Source organism: Lagenorhynchus albirostris, chromosome 9 (genome assembly GCF_949774975.1).
Source record: "Lagenorhynchus albirostris chromosome 9, mLagAlb1.1, whole genome shotgun sequence".
NCBI lineage: Eukaryota > Metazoa > Chordata > Mammalia > Artiodactyla > Delphinidae > Lagenorhynchus > Lagenorhynchus albirostris.
Genome location: NC_083103.1, coordinates 45,366,449 through 45,385,625, shown reverse-complemented (window position 1 = coordinate 45,385,625; position 19,177 = coordinate 45,366,449). Strand labels below are relative to the sequence as shown.

General features: G+C 35.9%; 1 protein-coding gene across 2 annotated transcripts in view; it reads right to left on the bottom strand.

Annotated features, from left to right (window-relative positions):
* SBF2 (SET binding factor 2) overlaps positions 1-19,177 on the bottom strand; it is a 457,881-nt gene that overhangs the window by 166,260 nt on the left and 272,444 nt on the right. For both annotated transcript variants that reach the window (XM_060159685.1, XM_060159686.1), the window contains exons 13-15: positions 17,332-17,430; positions 6,806-7,010; positions 1,244-1,353 (exon numbers count right to left, since the gene is read on the bottom strand). In XM_060159685.1, the coding sequence (XP_060015668.1) occupies positions 1,244-1,353; positions 6,806-7,010; positions 17,332-17,430 (414 nt within the window). The remainder of the gene's footprint in view (positions 1-1,243; positions 1,354-6,805; positions 7,011-17,331; positions 17,431-19,177) is intronic.

Genomic DNA, 19,177 nt, shown 5'->3' with positions numbered 1-19,177 from the left:
GAAAAGAGTTGATGTACTGTTAAGGACAACTGTAAACAGATGGATTTATAGTGATTTTTTAATTTGTAAGGCAGCATGAAAATAAGTAGGACTAGTTTACGTGATACATTTAAAAAACAATAAACTTCATTAAAAAAAACTCATCAAAATTGTGGCCACCAAAATAACTGTTGCTTCAGATTATGAGTCAAAACCACAGACACTTGACACGTTCTTGCAATAACTGGTCACATCTCCATGGCAAGAATAGAAGGAAAAATTAAAATGACAAGAATCATGGGTGATTTTATACTTTTCAAGTGATTAGCAACTTAATCACTACTCAGTTTTAATTTATGACTGGAAAATTCTGCAATCTCTTCTTATTTCAAAAGCATAATTAAGAAGGAAAAAAACTCAGAGCAACAAACAGAAATCTCTAGGTGTATGTACTAATTTTCTTTCACTTCATCACCCACAAGAACGCCTCTTCCGTTTCACCTTTAGAGCTGAATTAATTTACTTCACATAAAGTAATAATTTAACTTTGAAAACCTAAAATGAGAACAAAGGGGCAAAGAAGAAGGAAGGGAAGAAGACTGAGAGTAGGGGGACCTAATATTGTTACAACGGGTACAGGAAACAGGCTGTGAAAGCTGAAAGCAAGAGAAGCAAAAGAAAGTCTGTAACACTTCAACCATAAGAAAAAAATGGATACCAGAAAAACTCAAAATATAAAGAGGCTTGAGGTCATTTAGTGCAAGGGTAAAAACTTCATTTTACATGTTTTACTAGCCCCTTGTAATAAATGTTCAGAATTATGACGAGTCACTAAGGAAAGGTTACATATGTTTAGTATGTTTTATTAAAGAAGGCAAGAAAATGTGCTTTAACAAGGCATATTTAAATGAATACCACAATTTTTATAATTCATTACTTGTTCTAACTAGATTCTTTGTAATAAATAAAATTATATTTTAGATGTTAAGTTTCTAAGTAATATGCCAAAATAGAATTAATGAACAATGTTTAAAAGTTCCAGGGGGGGGGAAATGACTATCAATACTTCTCTGGTTGCCATATAATTAGGCTTGGGTAAGATTTTAAATCTTAGACACTGTTCATTTAAAATGATCAAAACAATGAAAGGATACTTTATAAGGAAAAGGGATTGAATCAGAGAAGCGGTCAGTAGGCAAGCTAAACATAGAAATCTGAAAGGGATGTGATGAATGCTTACTTGGGAAAGATGGCATTTTATTACCTTTTCAGTCTCCAATGTTTTATTTTCAAATATGAATGAGATGCAGTTTCTAACAACTTCCAATCTCTGTGCACTGTTGAAAACTGTTGTCACCTTATCCATTATTGAAACTAGTAAAGGAGTATAAGGAAAACACAAATTAAACTCCTTCAGCAATTACAAAAGGGGAATATTACTGTTTACAGTTTATGACTCTGTTTACATGACCAACACTTAAGCGTTTTTTTCCCTTGTTACATGACACTGAAAGTATTTCACTTCCTCACTTTGATTACATTTTTAGGTTGTGAAGTGGCAGGCTAGTCAATGGGTTATTTAGGATAATTTCACAGGATAGATTCTAACACTGTACTTAACTCTTAGGCAAATTAATTCATATTTACATTGCTCAGTAAATTTTTTTAAGCAAAGGTAATAATTTTTCCTTTAATTGTAAACAAACAAACAGATAAAAAATATTTGGGGTACAAGATCATGACAAAAATAGCAAACACTCATATGTAAGAGGACTGACTACTAACAGACAAAGAAGTTGATACTTCTAACATATTACCAAAGAAAAACGACATACCACAAAAAATTAGCTTCTACAAATCTGAGTACAGGTGACCTGAAGAAGCACTGCACACAATGAGAAATGATCATGGCCAAAGAATCACTATAAAAATTTGGGAGAGTCACTTCTCAGTTCTGTGAACTTAGTACCTGTCAACTTTACAAGGTTGGATAATTCTAGTGTACTACATAGGCTTAAATTACTTAAAATAAATTTAACTTATTAAAAGAATATTAGAAAGATATAAATTGAAGCAGTATTTGTCAAATAAAAAGTATAATTTCACAAAGAACTACACTATATAATTTGTACAAATGAGGCAGTATCAATAATTCTTAAGCCTTATATTTTATGGCTGCTCTTACCTAACAAGAAAGACCACCATATCTTACTCTTAGCATTCCTTTCATTTCATCAATATGAAATTTTATATCCTTCAAATAATTTTTTAAACTTTTAAAAATCTTGAAATAATTATAAGCTTACAAAAAGTTGCAAATTATTACAGAGAAGATCCATGCACTTAATCACCTTCCCCCATGGTGATATCTTACATAACTATACTGCTTTATCAGAATCAGGAAATCAATCCTACTTGGTTTTTACTGTAGTTTTCTTGAAATCACTTAAAATCATGTAAGATTAACATTAATGATCATGACTGTAAAATAGATCATTTCATATGACTTTTCTGTCTGAAACGTGCATTCTTAATTTTGCACTCTGGTGCTTCCCACATGTGTAGGTCAGTGGCATAGACTGAAATTGAAATTGATCTATATTTAGAGTAGAAAACTTCTTAGTCTCCAAATAAGACCACATGCTTTATTGAGAGAGTAACATCTTTAACCTATGTTTATAAAATTTTAATTCTAAAATCTTTTTAGCAGCATTTTAAATTTTCTTTAGGATGAACCATTAAAAACCCCACATTTTCTTATAATGAATCTGTTTACCATCTGGGAATTATTATTTTCCTTTGGAGACTATGACTTAGTTCATTCCCAGAAGAAAGTTCTTCACTTAGAGTTACTGATGTATCAGGCATTGGCCAAATCCCCAGTTGTGGCATTCTAATACTAGCTTTCTAACATTTGATAACAACTCTGGTTTGTGGGTATTTGACCTCCCCAGGGCTTCCTTCCCAAGGTTTTGGCTTTCAAATGCTATTTCTAGCATTTGAAATAGCATTTGAATAGTATTCATCAACACTCTGGTCCCTCTGAGGAACAGCTGGAAACTAATTAACCTCTCAAAATGTGAATGGCTCTTAAAGTGACAGAGCAATTCTACATTCAGATTAAATGGGTATCATGTAAAATGAAACATTCATACCTTTTAATTTTAATACAAGGGAAATCCTAATTCTGATCAACTCAAATGAACCAGAAACTGGGACAGAGGTCCCTGTATTCGTCTTTCACTCATTCATTCATCATTTGTTCGTTTGTTCATTCATTCATTCATTCTAGTTTTACAGAAAGTGCATGCAGGGACAAATACTGAGTCATGTGTAACTCTCTCACTGACTACAATGAGACATTCCATATACATCTAAAAAAAGAATTTGATGCTGATTGAAAATGAAAGTAAAGAGATTATACAAAAACAATATTGAGACAAGGCTACAATTCAAGCAAATTAAAATTTAAACCAACTTCTAATCTGTTCATGTGGGTATTTAAAGAAAGCATTCAACTAGCTCATGGATATTAAAGTTAAATGACCAAACCCTTCAAAAAATAACTACCCTAACATGTCTACTTCTCCTCCATTCTCTTCTCTATGTGAAAGTACAATCAACACTTAAGTAAAAGCTGTTACTACTTAGGGAAATAATAACAAATTAACATTATTAAGTAAATAATATAATAAGTAATATTAACATTACCATATAACATAAATGCTAAGATACATAAATTATTAACATTACAACATAAACAACATAAATAATTAATAAATAATTAAACAACATAAATAATTAATATATTATTATCCCGGAATTTTAATAATAAAATTTCACTCACTTCCAAGTATGATGGAACAGTTTGTAACAAACTAAAACTCCCACCAGGAACAATTATATAAAAGTAAGATAAAATGCAAAAGCCATCTATTTAAATATATCAGAGTGCTACAGAAACACATGGATTAGAGGACCTAAAATTCCAGAGAAAGGAAAAGACCAAAGAGGTAAGTTAACAAGTACATCCACTTTTTCCCTAAGAGATTTGCCAATATTGAGTACAGACAGGAAGCTGAGAATCTGGGCTTGATTCTGGCAGATGGCCAGGTTGACCAGCAAAGTTTCTGGTGAGAGCTGAACAGACAAAAGTGGGTGTATGCTATAGTCCTGAAGTAAACCTCTAAAAGAACAGTAAACGTATATAAATAACAAGTTAACAGATATAAATTATGGAATAGAAAATAATTTATTAATCGAAAAGAATGAAAGAAAGCAGGGAAAAATGTAAAACAAGAGGATCAAATAGAAAAAACCCAGTAAATTATATTAAAGCCATTACTGTATGAGTAATTATATTTATATAAATGAGCTAAATACAAGTAATATACTACAACAGTCAAACTGGCGAAAAAAAACCCCCACATGCTGCTTACAAGAGGCATACCTTAATTATAAGGACCCAGAATTTGAAAATAAAAAAATAAAAAACAATAAACCATAGAAACACTAACCAAAGGAAGGCTGGTCTAGCAGTATAAAACTCAAAGTACACTTTATGCCAAGAAGTGTTACTAGAGACAAAGAAGGACATTCCATAATGATTAAGGGGTCAATCACCAGGATGCTATAATATTTGTAAATATATTTGCATATAACAAATCAATTTCAAAATACATAAAGAAAAAATGGAGAGAACTAAAATGAGAACTAGGCAATTCTATTACTTATCATGGGAGACTTTAACACATCTCCCGCAATAGCTGAAGAAAAAGAAGAGATAAAAATCAGTAAAAAAAAAAAAAAAAAAAAAGAAAAAAGACAATGCACAGAATGGGAAAAAATATTTGCAAATTAACATGTTTCATAAGGGACTTGTATACAGAACATACAGAGACTTCTTAAACAAAAAGACAAATAGCTCAATTTAAAAATGGGCAAAGGGGGCTTCCCTGGTGGCGCAGTGGGAAGATCCCATATGCCGCAGAGTGTCTGGGCCCGTGAGCCATGGCCGCTGAGCCTGCGCGTCCGGAGCCTGTGCTCCGCAACGGGAGAGGCCACAACAGTGAGAGGCCCGCGTACCACCAAAAAAAAAAAAAAAAAAAAAAAAAAAAATGGGCAAAGGATCTGAACAGAGACACTTCTTTTCCAGAAAAGATATAAAAATGGCCAATAAGCACATGAGAAGATACTCTACATTAGTAGATGTGGAGAAAACAGAATGCCATACATTGCTGGTAGGAATGTAAAATAGTGTGGTTGTTTTGGAAAATAGCCTGGCAGCTCCTCAAAACATTAAACACAGGCTTATCATATAACCTGACAATTCCACTCCTAGATATTTACCTGAGAGAACTGAAAACATATGTCCACACAAAAACTTACACATGAACGCTCACAGCAGCACTATTATTAGTAGCCAAAAAGTAGAAACAACCCAAATGTCCATCAACTGATATATGGATAACAAAATGTGATACATACCCATACAATGGAATATTATTCAGCCACAAAAAGCAATGAAGTACTACACATGCTACATGGATAAACCTTGAAAATATCATGCTACATGAAAGAAGCCAATCACAAAAGATCACATATTGTACAATTCCATTTATATAAAATATCCAAAATAGGCAAATCTATAAAGACAGGAAGTAGATTACCGCCTAAAGCTGGGGAAGGAGTGGTTTTGGGGGTGGGGTGGGGAGTAACTGCTAATGGGTATGGGTGTTTCTATTTGGAGGAATGAAAATGTTTGAAATTAGACAGTGAAAATGCACTCTGTGAAGATACTAAAAACCACTGAATTGCACACTTTTTTTTTTCTTGGCTGCGTTGGGTCTTTGCTGCTGCACACGGGCTTTCTCTAGTTGTGGTGTGCAGGCTTCTCATTGTGGTGGCTTCTCTTGTTGCTGAGCACAGGCTCTAGGCACATGGGCTTCAGTAGTTGTGGGTCACGGGCTCTAGAGCGCAGGCTCAGTAGTTGTGGTGCACAGGCTTAGCTGCTCCACAGCATGTGGGATCTTCCCGGACCAGGGCTCAAACCCATGTCCCCTGCATTGGCAGGCGGATTCTTAACCACTGTGCCACCAGGGAAATCCTGAATTGCACACTTTAAATGGGTGAATTTTATGGTATGTGAATTACATCTCAATATAGCTATTTTTAAAAAGGAGAAGATTCCACAGTGGGAGCCGTTAGGCTAATCGTTACCCTCTGAGGGGTACTGAATGGAAAAGGTTTCTAGGTATTGATAGTGCTGATTCTGGTTGCACGAATTTGTTCACTTTGTGAAAACTCATCAAGCTGTGCACTTCTGTTTTTGTGTCTTATATCTTGATAAAAGGTTTACTTTTTTCCTTTTAAGATTTATTTATTATTTATTTTTATTTATTTTTGGTTGCGTCGGGTCTTAGTGGCAGCACATGGGATCTTCGTTGAGGCATGCGGGATCTTTCAATGCAGCGCGCAGGCTCTTCGTTGCAGTGCACGGGCTTCTCTCTAGTTGTGGCATTCAGGTTTTCTCTCCCTAGTTGTGGCACACAGGCTCCAGGGTGCGTGGGCTCTGTAGTTGTGGCACAGGGGTTCCAGAGCGCATGGGCTCTGTAGTTTGCAGCACTTGGGCTCTCTCATTGAGGCACGTGAGCTCAGTAGTTGTGGCGCGCGGGCTTAGCTGCCCCGTGACATGTGGGATCCCAGTTCTGCGACCAGGGATCGAACCCACGTCCTCTGCATTGGAAGGTGGATTCTTTACCACTGGACCACCAGGGAAGTCCTCAAAAGGTTTAGTTTTAAAACAAATAAATGGACAAATACATACCAACAGGTGGACCTGCGGGCACAACACATTTCTTTTCCACTCTTGAAGCAGGAGGTGCATTCTGGTTCTTGGCAAGATTTTCCTGTATTAATTCCTGTACCCGAGTTTCATTAATCTTTGGGAAAGGAAGAATATGAACTCGCAAGTGGGATCCTTCTGTTGGACGTGGAACTTTCTGAAACGCCATATGAGGGTTTGGATTTTCCTGCGATATGAAACATACGTAAAATGATTCCAAAGTTAAAAGATGGCAGATTGTCAGCCAGAAACTGAAATCAGAGAGATGAGACACTGTACATACATTCAAATATATGCCATAAAATACAGAGTATTGGAGTCTTACTTCTTACATGATTTACCAGCAGCATCTGATACAGCTGATCACTCTTTTTCCTCTTCAAGGAACACTTTCTTCACTTGGTTTCTAGGTCGTCTTGTTACATCTTTGTTTATTTTTCATCTCCCTAATCTCTTAACTATGTGAATACCCCAGGGCTCAGATCATGGGCCACTTTTCTAATTACACTTACTTTCTTGGTGATAACTTCCAGTCTTTTATCTTTAAACCATAAATCACCAATGATTCACAAATTTTTATCTCCAAATGAGCTTCCTCCTGAACTCCATACCTGTATATTCAACCACCTGCACATAGTGTTTCCATCTGGATTTAAAATAACATTGTAAATATATGTCCAAAATGGAGCACTTAATATTCACCTCCTCCAAATCTGCTTTCTACAGTCTTCCCCACTTCAGTAAATGGCATATTTATTTTTTCCAATCACTCCGGTGAAAAGCTTAATCATTAATGCCTTTCTCTAATACCGAATTATCCATTCCTCTGCAAACCTTTTACACTTTGCCTTTAAAATACGTTTATAACCTGACCACTTTTCAATACATCTTGGTTCAAGCCAGTATCTCTCGTGTTGCTACAGAACATTCTCTTAACCAGTCTCCCTGCTCCACCCTTTGCTCCCACCCTCACTCTATTTTTAACACTGCAGACAGAGTGATCTAGTTAAAATGTCAAATCATCACCTAACTACTCTGTTCATTCAAATAGCTCTTCATCTCATTCAGAGTAAAACCAAAAGTTCTTACAATAATTTACAAGATATGGCTTCTCTATATGACTGTGCCCTACTACTGTTTCCTTCATTCATTCTGCTCCTGCTACACAGGCCTTCTAATTCCCGCCTCAAAGTCTTCACACTTAACTGTTCCCTCTGCCTGGAATGCCTGTCTCCCACCAGTTTGTACAGCACCCTCTCTCTTTTCCTGCATGTCTTTGCTCAAATGCCACCTTTCGTGCCCACCCTATCTAAAATGACACCCCCCAACACAGTCCCTATCCCCCTTACTATATTTTCCTTGTCACCTTCTCACATACTACAAATTCTATTTAACTTGTTTATTGTCTGTCCTTTTCTCATTAAAATGAAACTCAAGAGGACAGACATTTTGATCAATTATAAACTATTTTTTTATCCTCTGCTGTATACATATTGCATCTAGAAACTGCCTGGCACATAGCAGGCACCCTAAACTACTTCCTACTGTATGTTAATGAGTGGGACACAATGTTGAACACATATTAGAATTGCAGTAATTAAATTAATTGTGTCAGTTAATATTTTCATAGACCCTTAGGGCTGGCATGGACTTTTATCCAGCTACCACTTAAGTAGAATTATATTTCAAATACTACGGGCAGAGTGGAATCCATCCTTTTTACAAAGTTCTCTGAAGAATGCTGCTATAGGGGCTTCCCCGGTGGCGCAGTGGTTGAGGGTCCGCCTGCTGATGCAGGGGACACGGGTTCGTGCCCCGGTCCGGGAGGATCCCACATGCCGTGGAGCCGCTGAGCCTGTGCGTCCGGAGTCTGTGCTCCGTAACGGGAGAGGCCACAACAGTGAGAAGCCCGCATACCACACACACACACACAAAAGAAGGCTGCTATACAATCATTCTTAGACCAATTCTTGCATTTATTATTCTTTGCAACCAGAAAATTTCTTTTTCCTCCTGAACCTGTGTTATTCACGTTGTACATTAGGCTCAATACTGCCCTATACATTCTCTGGACAGTTAAAATGGCCAACTCTCATCATCTACCAGAGCTGCTCCCCACAATTCTTTTTGGTTATTTGACCCAGACCCAGACCACAGCAGATGATATAGGGAGCATATCTCAGCAATACAATGGAAATAATACTCCTTTAAGTGTCAAAAGCCTGGGTTCTAGTTTTTGCTCTGCTCATTATGTGATGCTGGATAAATAACTTTGCCTAAGTATATACAGGCATACGTTGTTTTATTGCACTTCACTTTATTGTGCTTCGTAGATACTAGGTTTTTTACAAATTGAAGGTCTGTGGCAATCCTGTGTCGAACAAGAGTACTGGCACCATTTTTTCCAACAGTATTTGCTAACTTTGTGTCTCTATGTCATGTTTTGGTAATTCTAACAATATTTTCATCATTATTATATTTGTTATGGTGATATGTGGTCAGGGATCTTTGATGTTATTATTACAAAAAGATTATGATTTGCTGAAGGCTCAGATGATGGTTAACATTTTTTAGCAAAAAAGTATTTTTAAATTAAGGCATGTACATTGTTTATTTAGACACAAATACTATTACTGCACAGTTAACAGACTACAGTACAGTGTAAACACAACTTTTATATGCACTGAGAAACCAAAAAATGCGTGTGACTCACTTTATTGTGATATTCGCTTTACTGCAGTGGTCTGGAACTGAACCCACAATGTCTCTGAGGTATGCCTGTACTTACGCTTTTCTTAAAAGGTTCCTGAGAAGGTGAAATCAGATTGAAAACTTGTTCTTGCCAAAGTAGCCCTCATACACACTTTGTATTTTCCCCTTATATTGTCAGCAAAGACAGGAAAAAATAAGTAAATTCCTATGCCAAGTCTTCACAATCACCACTTTCTAAACTATATGTTGAAAAAACTGTTCCAAAATTACACCTGGATTAACACCAATATCACTAGCCCAGAATTTCTGAAACTGCCCTTTTCCAAAAGCAGCATGTTTTTTCTCTGTTCTTTAGGCACAATATCTAAGATACCTCGTCTTCTCAAAAGTTATAAATATCAACTTTCTAATACCCATTGGGCAGATATTTCTTTCAGGAGGGGGAGGTAATTCATGTGGATTTTGAGTTTGAATCATTTAAAGTACATTCTTCACTACTTCCATTTCTATCTATACTTATTTTCTTTATAATAAAATAAAAACTTTAAATATACTTCCTATGATATAAATAATATTCATTAAAACAAATTTGAAAAAATGGAAAAATAAAAGTAGAAATCTTCTTAGTGGTGCCAGTATCTTTTCTAGTATATTTTCTCTCTCTCTTACTATGTATTCTTCTCTCTTGCTCCAAAAATGACTTAAGGTGGTTTAGAAAAATAAAGATACACATATTGATTGCTTCTAATCAAAATTCTGTAATGTTATGGATTCATCCTAAACTTTGTAAGGAAGATCAAAGATCCAAAAACAGTCAAGGCAATTCTGAAGAAGAGTAAATAGAGAAGTCAAACTTTCCAGATATCAAAATTTATGCAAACCTTTAATAATTAATACAGTATAGTAACTGGCATCACTGAAGGGTTAAAGGGCTAATGGAATAGAGAAGCCCAGAAGCAGGACTATATGTGAAAATGTGATAGAGACAGGAAACACTATAATTCAGAAGGAAAAGTTAGACAATTCAATGAGAGAAGGTAATACAACAAAGTAATTTTAGCTCATGGTCTCTGATATCAGACAGCCTGGGTCAAATCCTAGCTTAGCCACTCACTAGTAGCGTGACCCGGTGCAGTATCAATTCTCTTACCACTTGGGTTTTAGTTTCCTCATCTGTAAGGAAGATAATAATATAATACCTACTTCACAAGGTTCTTGTGAGGGTGGAACAAGTTGTTATAGGAAAGCTTTACAACACACACACACACACACACACACACACACACACACACACACTTCCCCAGAATAAATCTGAAAGCTCTTTTCTGAAAGTTTAGAGTATATTCATTTGAAAAATGTTTAGTCACTGCATAGTCTATGGCATGACACCATGCCTCTGAAACTAAAACCACCTCTTTCTCCCAGGGTTCCCATCATATCACCAGCTACTTATATTTTAACAACAATGACAACAATAATAGTACTCAATGAGGGTTTAAATAAAAATCACTTATTAAAGAAAAGATATAGCTATTTGTCACTAATAGTATTTTTTTTCTCATAAGCAATTTGAAATATTGTAAACCAAATCCATATACAATTCAGAATAATAAGCATTCTAAAAAATGATTTTAAAACAAAGTTCAAAGCTGAGGCTATCCTTTAGCTGTACAGATAGTCTTCATAAAAATTCAGATTATGGGCTAAAGTTACTAAATGATAATATATTCAGCTGTGTTTAGAAAATTCAAAAAAGGCTCATGCTCCAAGATCTAGTACTATTTGGTTTTCTGGCGGCCGTATTTGTACGCTGCTGCCCTCTAGCGGGCAGTATGGTAAATATAAAGGACCACACTCACCACCTCACACCCACCTTAGTCACATAATGACTTCTGAGAAGATAGCAGAAATGAGACATTTTAAGGCTCGTTGAACTCTGCATGTTCTTGGAAACATGCTATAATTTGTAACTCCAAATGCGTTTAGATCAATCCCTTGAAGATTACTGAGCTCATTAAAAACCGCAGCCCAATTTCATTGTTGAATCTCCGTGTTGAAATAAGGAAATGCATTATTTTCCAACAGAACAAAAAAGCAGCCAAATATTCATCTTTGATTTTAGAGAAGTGCAAATATAAAGTAATAACCAAGGACTTAGACAACTACATACTTATGGTGAACATAATTCTGTCCAAAGCAACAAGAAAGCTGGCAAAATGCACTATCATTTAGAGGGAATTTTAAAGTTGGATAATGATTTTCAAGAAGTGGGTTCTGTAATCCTGCTTTTAGAGTATACTATAGCAATGGGAGGTATAATGATTTTCTCAGACTTGAAAAAATGACACACACACCATCTGGTCTGGAAACATGGATTTTTCTTTTCTCTCTCTCTTTTTTTTTGGCAAGCTAAATGAGAATATGCTTAGGGCTTACAAAAAACAAGGCTGAGAAAGCACTTCAAATAAAAGCAAAGCAAAGCAAGACAAAACAAAAAGCCCCAAACCCTACTGGAAATTCAAAGTAGGCACACTGGGAAAAAAAATTTCTTCCAACACATTGGTCTCAGCAATGAATGACAAATCAATGTGACCTTGTCAGGGTTTACCAAGTTTCCCATATTAATTTAGGTATTTAATAATTATTTAATGTGCACCAATCATACCTAGACCTGTGTTACACAAATTCTTAAAAATCCTTTTAAATACAGCCGAAACCAATACTATCAATTGGACTAAATCGTTAAACACTGAAAAAATGTAACTGGACTTTTTAGAGTTGCCTGGCTGTGAACATGTTTGATGGAAAGAAACACTCTCAATTTTCCATCCTCACAGGTCTTTCAATGATCACCTAATAGAATTAATGTCTCATCCTTAATACAAAGAAATTTGGTATATGACTTCAATATGTAATGTGCTGGTTGCCCTAATTCAGGGTTTCTTAACCTTGACACTATTGACATTTTGGGCTAGATAATTCTTTGTTTGGTGGTGGGGGGCAGGGAAAAGTGGGTGTCCTGTATACTGTAAGATGTTTAGAAGCATCCCTGGCCTCTACTTACTAGATGCTACTAGTATACCCTTTCTAGTTGGGACAGCCAAAAAATGTCTCCAGACGCTGACAAATTTCTGGGGGTACAGAATTTGCCCCTGTTAGAACAACTGCTCTAATTCATGACTCTAGACGGAGGCTTCATGGTCTAAGACAAGTCTTTTTACAAGTACCAAGAAAGCACAAAGTGACTAGCTAGGAGACCTAATACTCTCACTCACCCGCTGGCATGCAAATTAAAGCCATAAAAGGATAAAACCTCACACCTATTAAAATGGCTAAAAACAAAGCAAAACAAAAAAACAACTGAGGATACCAACTGTTGGTGAAGACACAAAGCAAACAGAACACTCAAATATTGCTGGCGGGAATGCAAAAATGGTATAGACTTAAGGAAACAGTCTGGCAGTTTCTTACAGAGATAACATTTTGTTACCATTTTTCCAGCATCCTACTCCTAAATATTAACTCAGGAGCAATAAATATTCAAGTTCACACAAAAACCTGTGCAAATGTTTAGGGTGGTTTTACTCATAATTGCCAATACTGTCCTTCATTTGCTCAACAGATAAATAAAACTCTGGTATAACCATACAATGGAGTACTGCTCAACAATAAACAGGAATGACATACATGCAGTGGCATGGATGAGTCTGAAATGCATTATTCTAAGAGAAAGAAACCAGACTCGAAAAACTATGTCATGACATTATGGAAAAAGCAAAAACTACAGAGACAGAAAACAGATCAGGTGCCAAGAGTCTGAAGTGGCAGGGCGATGTGACTCTAAGGGAGCATTAAGAAACTTGGGGCGACAGAAATGCTCTACGCCCTCAGTGTGGTGGCGGTGGCCGCAAAACTCATTCGTTTACCAAAACCCATCAAACCGCACGTTAAGAAGGGTAAATCTTACTACCTGTAGATTACACCATGGTAAACCCGACTGAAAATAGACAAGCAAACCAGACAGGGTGGAGGAAGGAATCTGATTTTTACGCTTTGGGGTGGGGGCCTCATTTCATCCTAACAATCTAAGTAAGTTGTTTATGTTTTGACTTTTTAAGATGAAAGATGACTGTAATATTTTACTTCCTTCCTATAACAACAAAAACAAACCCCTTTATTCACAGTTGGCAAAGAGTACAAATATCATCAATGTAGACTGAATGTGCCTGGGAGTGAAATTAACTTTCTGCAGAAATGTAAAGGGAACAGATCTTATGTGATTTAGAATGGCTACTCCTGCATTTGGGCTTTGTTCTCTCATCAGTTTTCAGACTTATTTGTTTCAACACTGGGCAATGAAATACTTATTAGGCACAAATAGAAATCTCATATTATTTTATAAGAAAGTCCAAGTCCTCTCATTTTTCCTTTAATTTTTAAGAAAACAAATTACACAGTCTAGCAAATGTTTATGTACTACCGCAGATGAAAAACAAATTAGAAAAACTGCACTATGTAAAACAGTAAAAACACATGTCCAATTGATTTCTTGCTGCCTTGGAACAGATGTTTATAAAGCTCTTGATCTGACCTATCTTAATATTCTCATTTTGCATTCAGCTAGTTGTCTTTTATAAGTGTATACCAAGAATCACAGAGAAAAAGCAGGTGAGTAGCTACATGTGCTGTCATGTAGACATCAAGAATTCTGATAGCCAAAGTAGGCAGACACAGTATTATCAACCCGGCATGGAAAGAAAAGCTGTACCAATGTATGGCCAATAAAAATCTTCATGGTATAACTTTGCCAACACATACACATTTGTCTCTAATGGATTTATTCCTTTCCTTCGTCTTCATTCCACCTTCCCTTTCCCTTCTCCACTAAACTCACCAAACACTTTTCTTAATTATTTAGGAAGCTTCAGAAAGTTAAAAGAGCAGCTAAACCCCGTTGCAATTCATCCTACTCAGGTCTACTCACATTCCTACAATTCATCCCTACTCACTGAAAAGCACTATAAGGGAATGATGATAAGAAACTGGACAGTTAACGTTTGTTTTTGAGGTACTTCAAAGGGAAGTGAAAGAGAGAGGCTAGATACACATACCAGACTTCAGTGCAATAAAGTATTTACAAACATCTGAATGGAATCACCAGGTCTCAATTCTAACCCAATAATAAGGAAACAGTCAAATTATATGGTTGGTTTTTGCTTACCAAAAGGGAATTTTAGAAATGTGATAAAAAAAAAAAGACTAGTTAAAAATAGAACCATCTGGATTATTTTCCTTGCATTGAGACCATCCTTCCTCCCTCCCCTCAACTTCCTGTACAACCCAAGAAAGTAACTTTACCATCATGTCTGTTTTTAACTTTGTATCTACTTCAGATAAAACTTTGTATTTACTTCAGAAAAAACTTTGTATTTACTTTAGGAACATCACGGATTTAGAATCACAGAACTGGAAGGAATCTCATAAAGTCTGATGATAATCCATTGGAATATTCTCAAATACTCATTACTCATTCATCATGTATGTGTATCCCCTTCTCAAGGATATTAGTGGAATCATGTACCTAGAAAATGCCTGCAACTAGTAGGTACCTAATATACATACTGAATGAACAAATTTGATTAAATTAAATGGAACAGAATTAGACTGTGGAAGGGAAAAAGCCCAGCAAGGGCTCAAGAAATGCAGAGTACATTTGAAGGGCGATTTCCATATCTTACCTAGTAATACATCCCTCACGATGATCACTTTAAAAGTGCTATTCTATAGGATGGGGGCTGTTTGTGTTTTACAATCACCCTTAAGAACGTATAATTACTAGATATTTATTTTATTGCAGTTTTCAGTTTTGTTTTGGCTTAGTGTAAGCTACGTATCATTAAATTTAAGTTACAGATTACATTTAAGCTATCATTATATTTCAGTTACTTTGTTTCTGCATCACAATGGCTTGGCACACTCCCTTACATACACTGCATATTCTGTCCTGTGATAGAGACAAACCTGGGTCACAACCCCAGCTCTGGTCACTTACTGGCTATACAATTTTGCAGTTCTGGAACAGTCTTGTAAAAATGCAAGAAATAGATATTCAGTTATTAAAGGGATCAGTCCCAGAGTCTCAAACACCGATTCCCATTTGATGTTTTGCTATTCTTTGAAATCCATAAATAAATCACTCCTAGTAGGCCAGGAAAAAACCTTTCTAATCTTCAATTTCCTCACATATCAACACCTGCCCTATCTACCTCACAGGGCCATTTTCAAGTCAAATGAGAAAATACATTAAAGAGCTTTATAAAGAAAAAAGTATAAAGTCAGCCTTTGGAAGTACCACTATTTTTCCAATTGGAGATGAGCCAGCCTAATGGAGTGAAAGAAGATAGTCTTAGGAACTGGATAGAGGAAAATTCCTGAATTTAAAATCTGGATTCAATCACTTAATAACCATATGATCCTGAGCCAATTATTCCCAGTAAAATGGGGATAATGACACCTATTTTACATCGTTATAAGGATTAGAGATGATGTATGTAAAGTGCTTAATTCCATGCCTGGCACGTTGTGCTAAACACTCAATATTTATTATTATTACAATACGTCAACAGAATTTTCTCATGTGATCACGCTACACATTAGTTCTATACAGCCATCATATTGACAATAAATGGCAAAGACCAGCACAGAACACAAGTTTTCCTTCTGACAGAATTCTTTTTAAGTTTCAGCATACTAATCAAGAAACAGATTTATTATATTGGACACAGTTATAAATGTGGAATTTAGGATATCAGTCCAAGGGATAAATTTTAAAATAACTTCAGGAATAAAATTCATAAATAACTGAATAATATGAAACAAAGAAACACAGTTTAGTATTCATGTTTTTATCCAATTGGTTCTCAGATTTCGAATGGATGTGACAAAGCACTGACTAATGATCCAACATCCAAAAAGGTCCACCTATTCAAATAATGAAGTTATACAATACCAGTATACTGACCCAAAATCTTTCTTAACTGTATTTCCTTTAAAATGCATCTTCCCTCAACTTTCCCCTGGAAAACCATACTTCCCACTTACTTCCCTTTACTTAGTAAAAAGATTCAACTCTGAAAAGCTTCACACACAGGAGATATCATGAGCCACAATCCACTTTTCTGTGTGCATCTTAGGTTTTCTTCTTTCCTGGTATCCAAATGCACATTTTACCACATTCCAGTCTTTTTAACTTATTGTATTTCTTCTCTCAGGGAATATTTTCACCCTTGAGTTTCTGTAGTCACCTGACAGTTTTCTTTCTTTCTTTCTTTCTTTCGCTTTTCACTCCCTATATGTTCAAAACAATACAACTCAAAGTTTTTCCTGATACAGTGGACAATCACTGTACAAAGCTAGAGCAGAGTAAATTGGTCAATTCTGTCTGACGCAGTTCTGGTTTCCAATGAGTCTAATCTTTACATCTCAAAAATGTTCAATACGCTCTTAAGAAGACAGAGACCTAAATGAAAATCACAATGAAGGCAAATGACAAACTGGAAAATTGTGACTAATATGTTTTTGTAATAGAGCAACTGACAGGAAAATCACTTTGAAAAGTGAGGTCTATTTTGATGCCCAGTACCAACTGTAATATCTTGTAACTCATAGTCCCAAAGGTTTTAAATCAGAACAAAAGAGATAATCACTAGGAATACAAAGCTTTTTAATTTTTCAAACAAAATACTTTATTAATACTTTTAAAATTAATGGCTGTCTAAATAAATACACTTACTTACATTTTTGAATAGTTGCTCAGCAAGTTCTCTGACATGCTTTATCATCTTCACTGGGTTATTTTCTTCAACTTTAATTCGCTCTACTTCAAAAGCTACCAACTTGGAAAAAGAATCAAATGGTAAAACATCAACTCCCAAATATGCTGAATATAGAAAACTGTGTGAAAATTTCACACAATTTGCAAACCAAAAAGCACCCAAAATGTATACTATTATTAAAACAAATTATTTTAGATTTTTACTGTGTTTTGCCTCTATTCTACAGTTACAGAGTCAGTCAAGCCCTTGCATGTTCTGGTGGTCTCTCTCTGCTGATTTAGGGTCCTGTTTCTTCTTGGAAAAAGTCATTTCTGGAACTCAGATTCTTCTCTCATTCTCCAGGCCTCACTCAGAGAATTCTCTCAGAGAATTTCAGATGGTCAGAAAGTCTTCAAACATTTCCCTAACTCACAAAATATGAACCAAATGTTCAAGTTGGGTCACTCTAGTCCTAGCATGCTAACAGCATGATTTGAAACAAGTCACTAAAACTCCTGAGCTTCAGTTTCTTCATCTCTAAAATAAGATGGAAGAACAAGATGACCTTTAGGTTCCTTCTAGTTCTCAAATTATATAAACTCTGATCCATTTCCTAACCAACTAACTTACTCGGAGAACTGTGCTAGTGTGTACACTTGAAGTAGAGCAAAGAGTACTGACAGGAAAAAATGAGGTATAGGGAGGAGGTAAACATGGATTTTTTTTAAGGGTATAATGTAGGAATTCTCATGCAAGGAACTAATAGATTCACTGGAGCAGACATATAAAACTACGACTCCACCTCTTCTAGGCCAGGATTCAGAAGGATTGCCAAAGAAAGTCAAACGTTTCTTTCCTTCTAGCAGGTCTATTTGATGGGAGTGTGGGGACAAGACAACACACAGTGCAAGCTGTCACTCCAAGCTCCATAAGCCTTGTGTGTGGTAGGCTGCCCTTGGCTAAATGAAAACAAGGATCCCTTTCCCAGGAGCAAGTGTAATTTTCCTAAAAGCACATTCCCCTGCAAACCAGTTAAATGGCCCAAGAGGGTAGAAGAAGAAATTACTTAGGTCTGGTGTCCCATTTTTTTTAAGCCCTTGACTGAAGTAAACATACAAATAACTGGTTTTCAAGTAACATCATCAATAAGACATCAAAAATCATCACTGTAGACAGAACACAGAACTGGATGAACACTAAGGGGAGACCCAATAGGAATCTCACACAGAGTCCTTGCCTTATCATTGTTTCCAAACTGAAGAATCAATCTATCCGTCCATCTATCTATCTATCTATCTATCCCTTAAGTATATAAATGAACATAATAAAAGACAAGTTGCCATATAAAGTTAGAGACATAAAATAAAGGCTAATGCAGACTAGTGGCTCTCAGAGTCCTCTACTCTGGGAAAGTCTGGAGGAGGTGGTGAGATATGAGCAGAGTATCGAAAATGGACTGAAAAGGAGAAAGAGAGCACTTCAGACAAGGGAAGCAGTTACAAATACAGTCAGAGGCTGTGGCAAGCCGGCAAGCAAGTTTTCTGGAAGTAATCAATCTGGGTTATTAGTTGTGATGAAGATGCTAGAGAGAGCTACTAAAGGAATTTGGATAGAAAGCAAAGGGTACATAAACCAATGTTACTATTTAGAATGCTTCAGAGACTAATAAAGCATAGGCGCTAGAAAGGACCCTGGGGAGCACCTAATTCATCCACATAAAACATTATGTATCAATTACTTAGTTCAAGATCTAAAGGCTGGTATATGTTAGTATTAGATAATCAATGATCAATCATATTAGAGAATCAGAGATCAACAGTGATCAGAA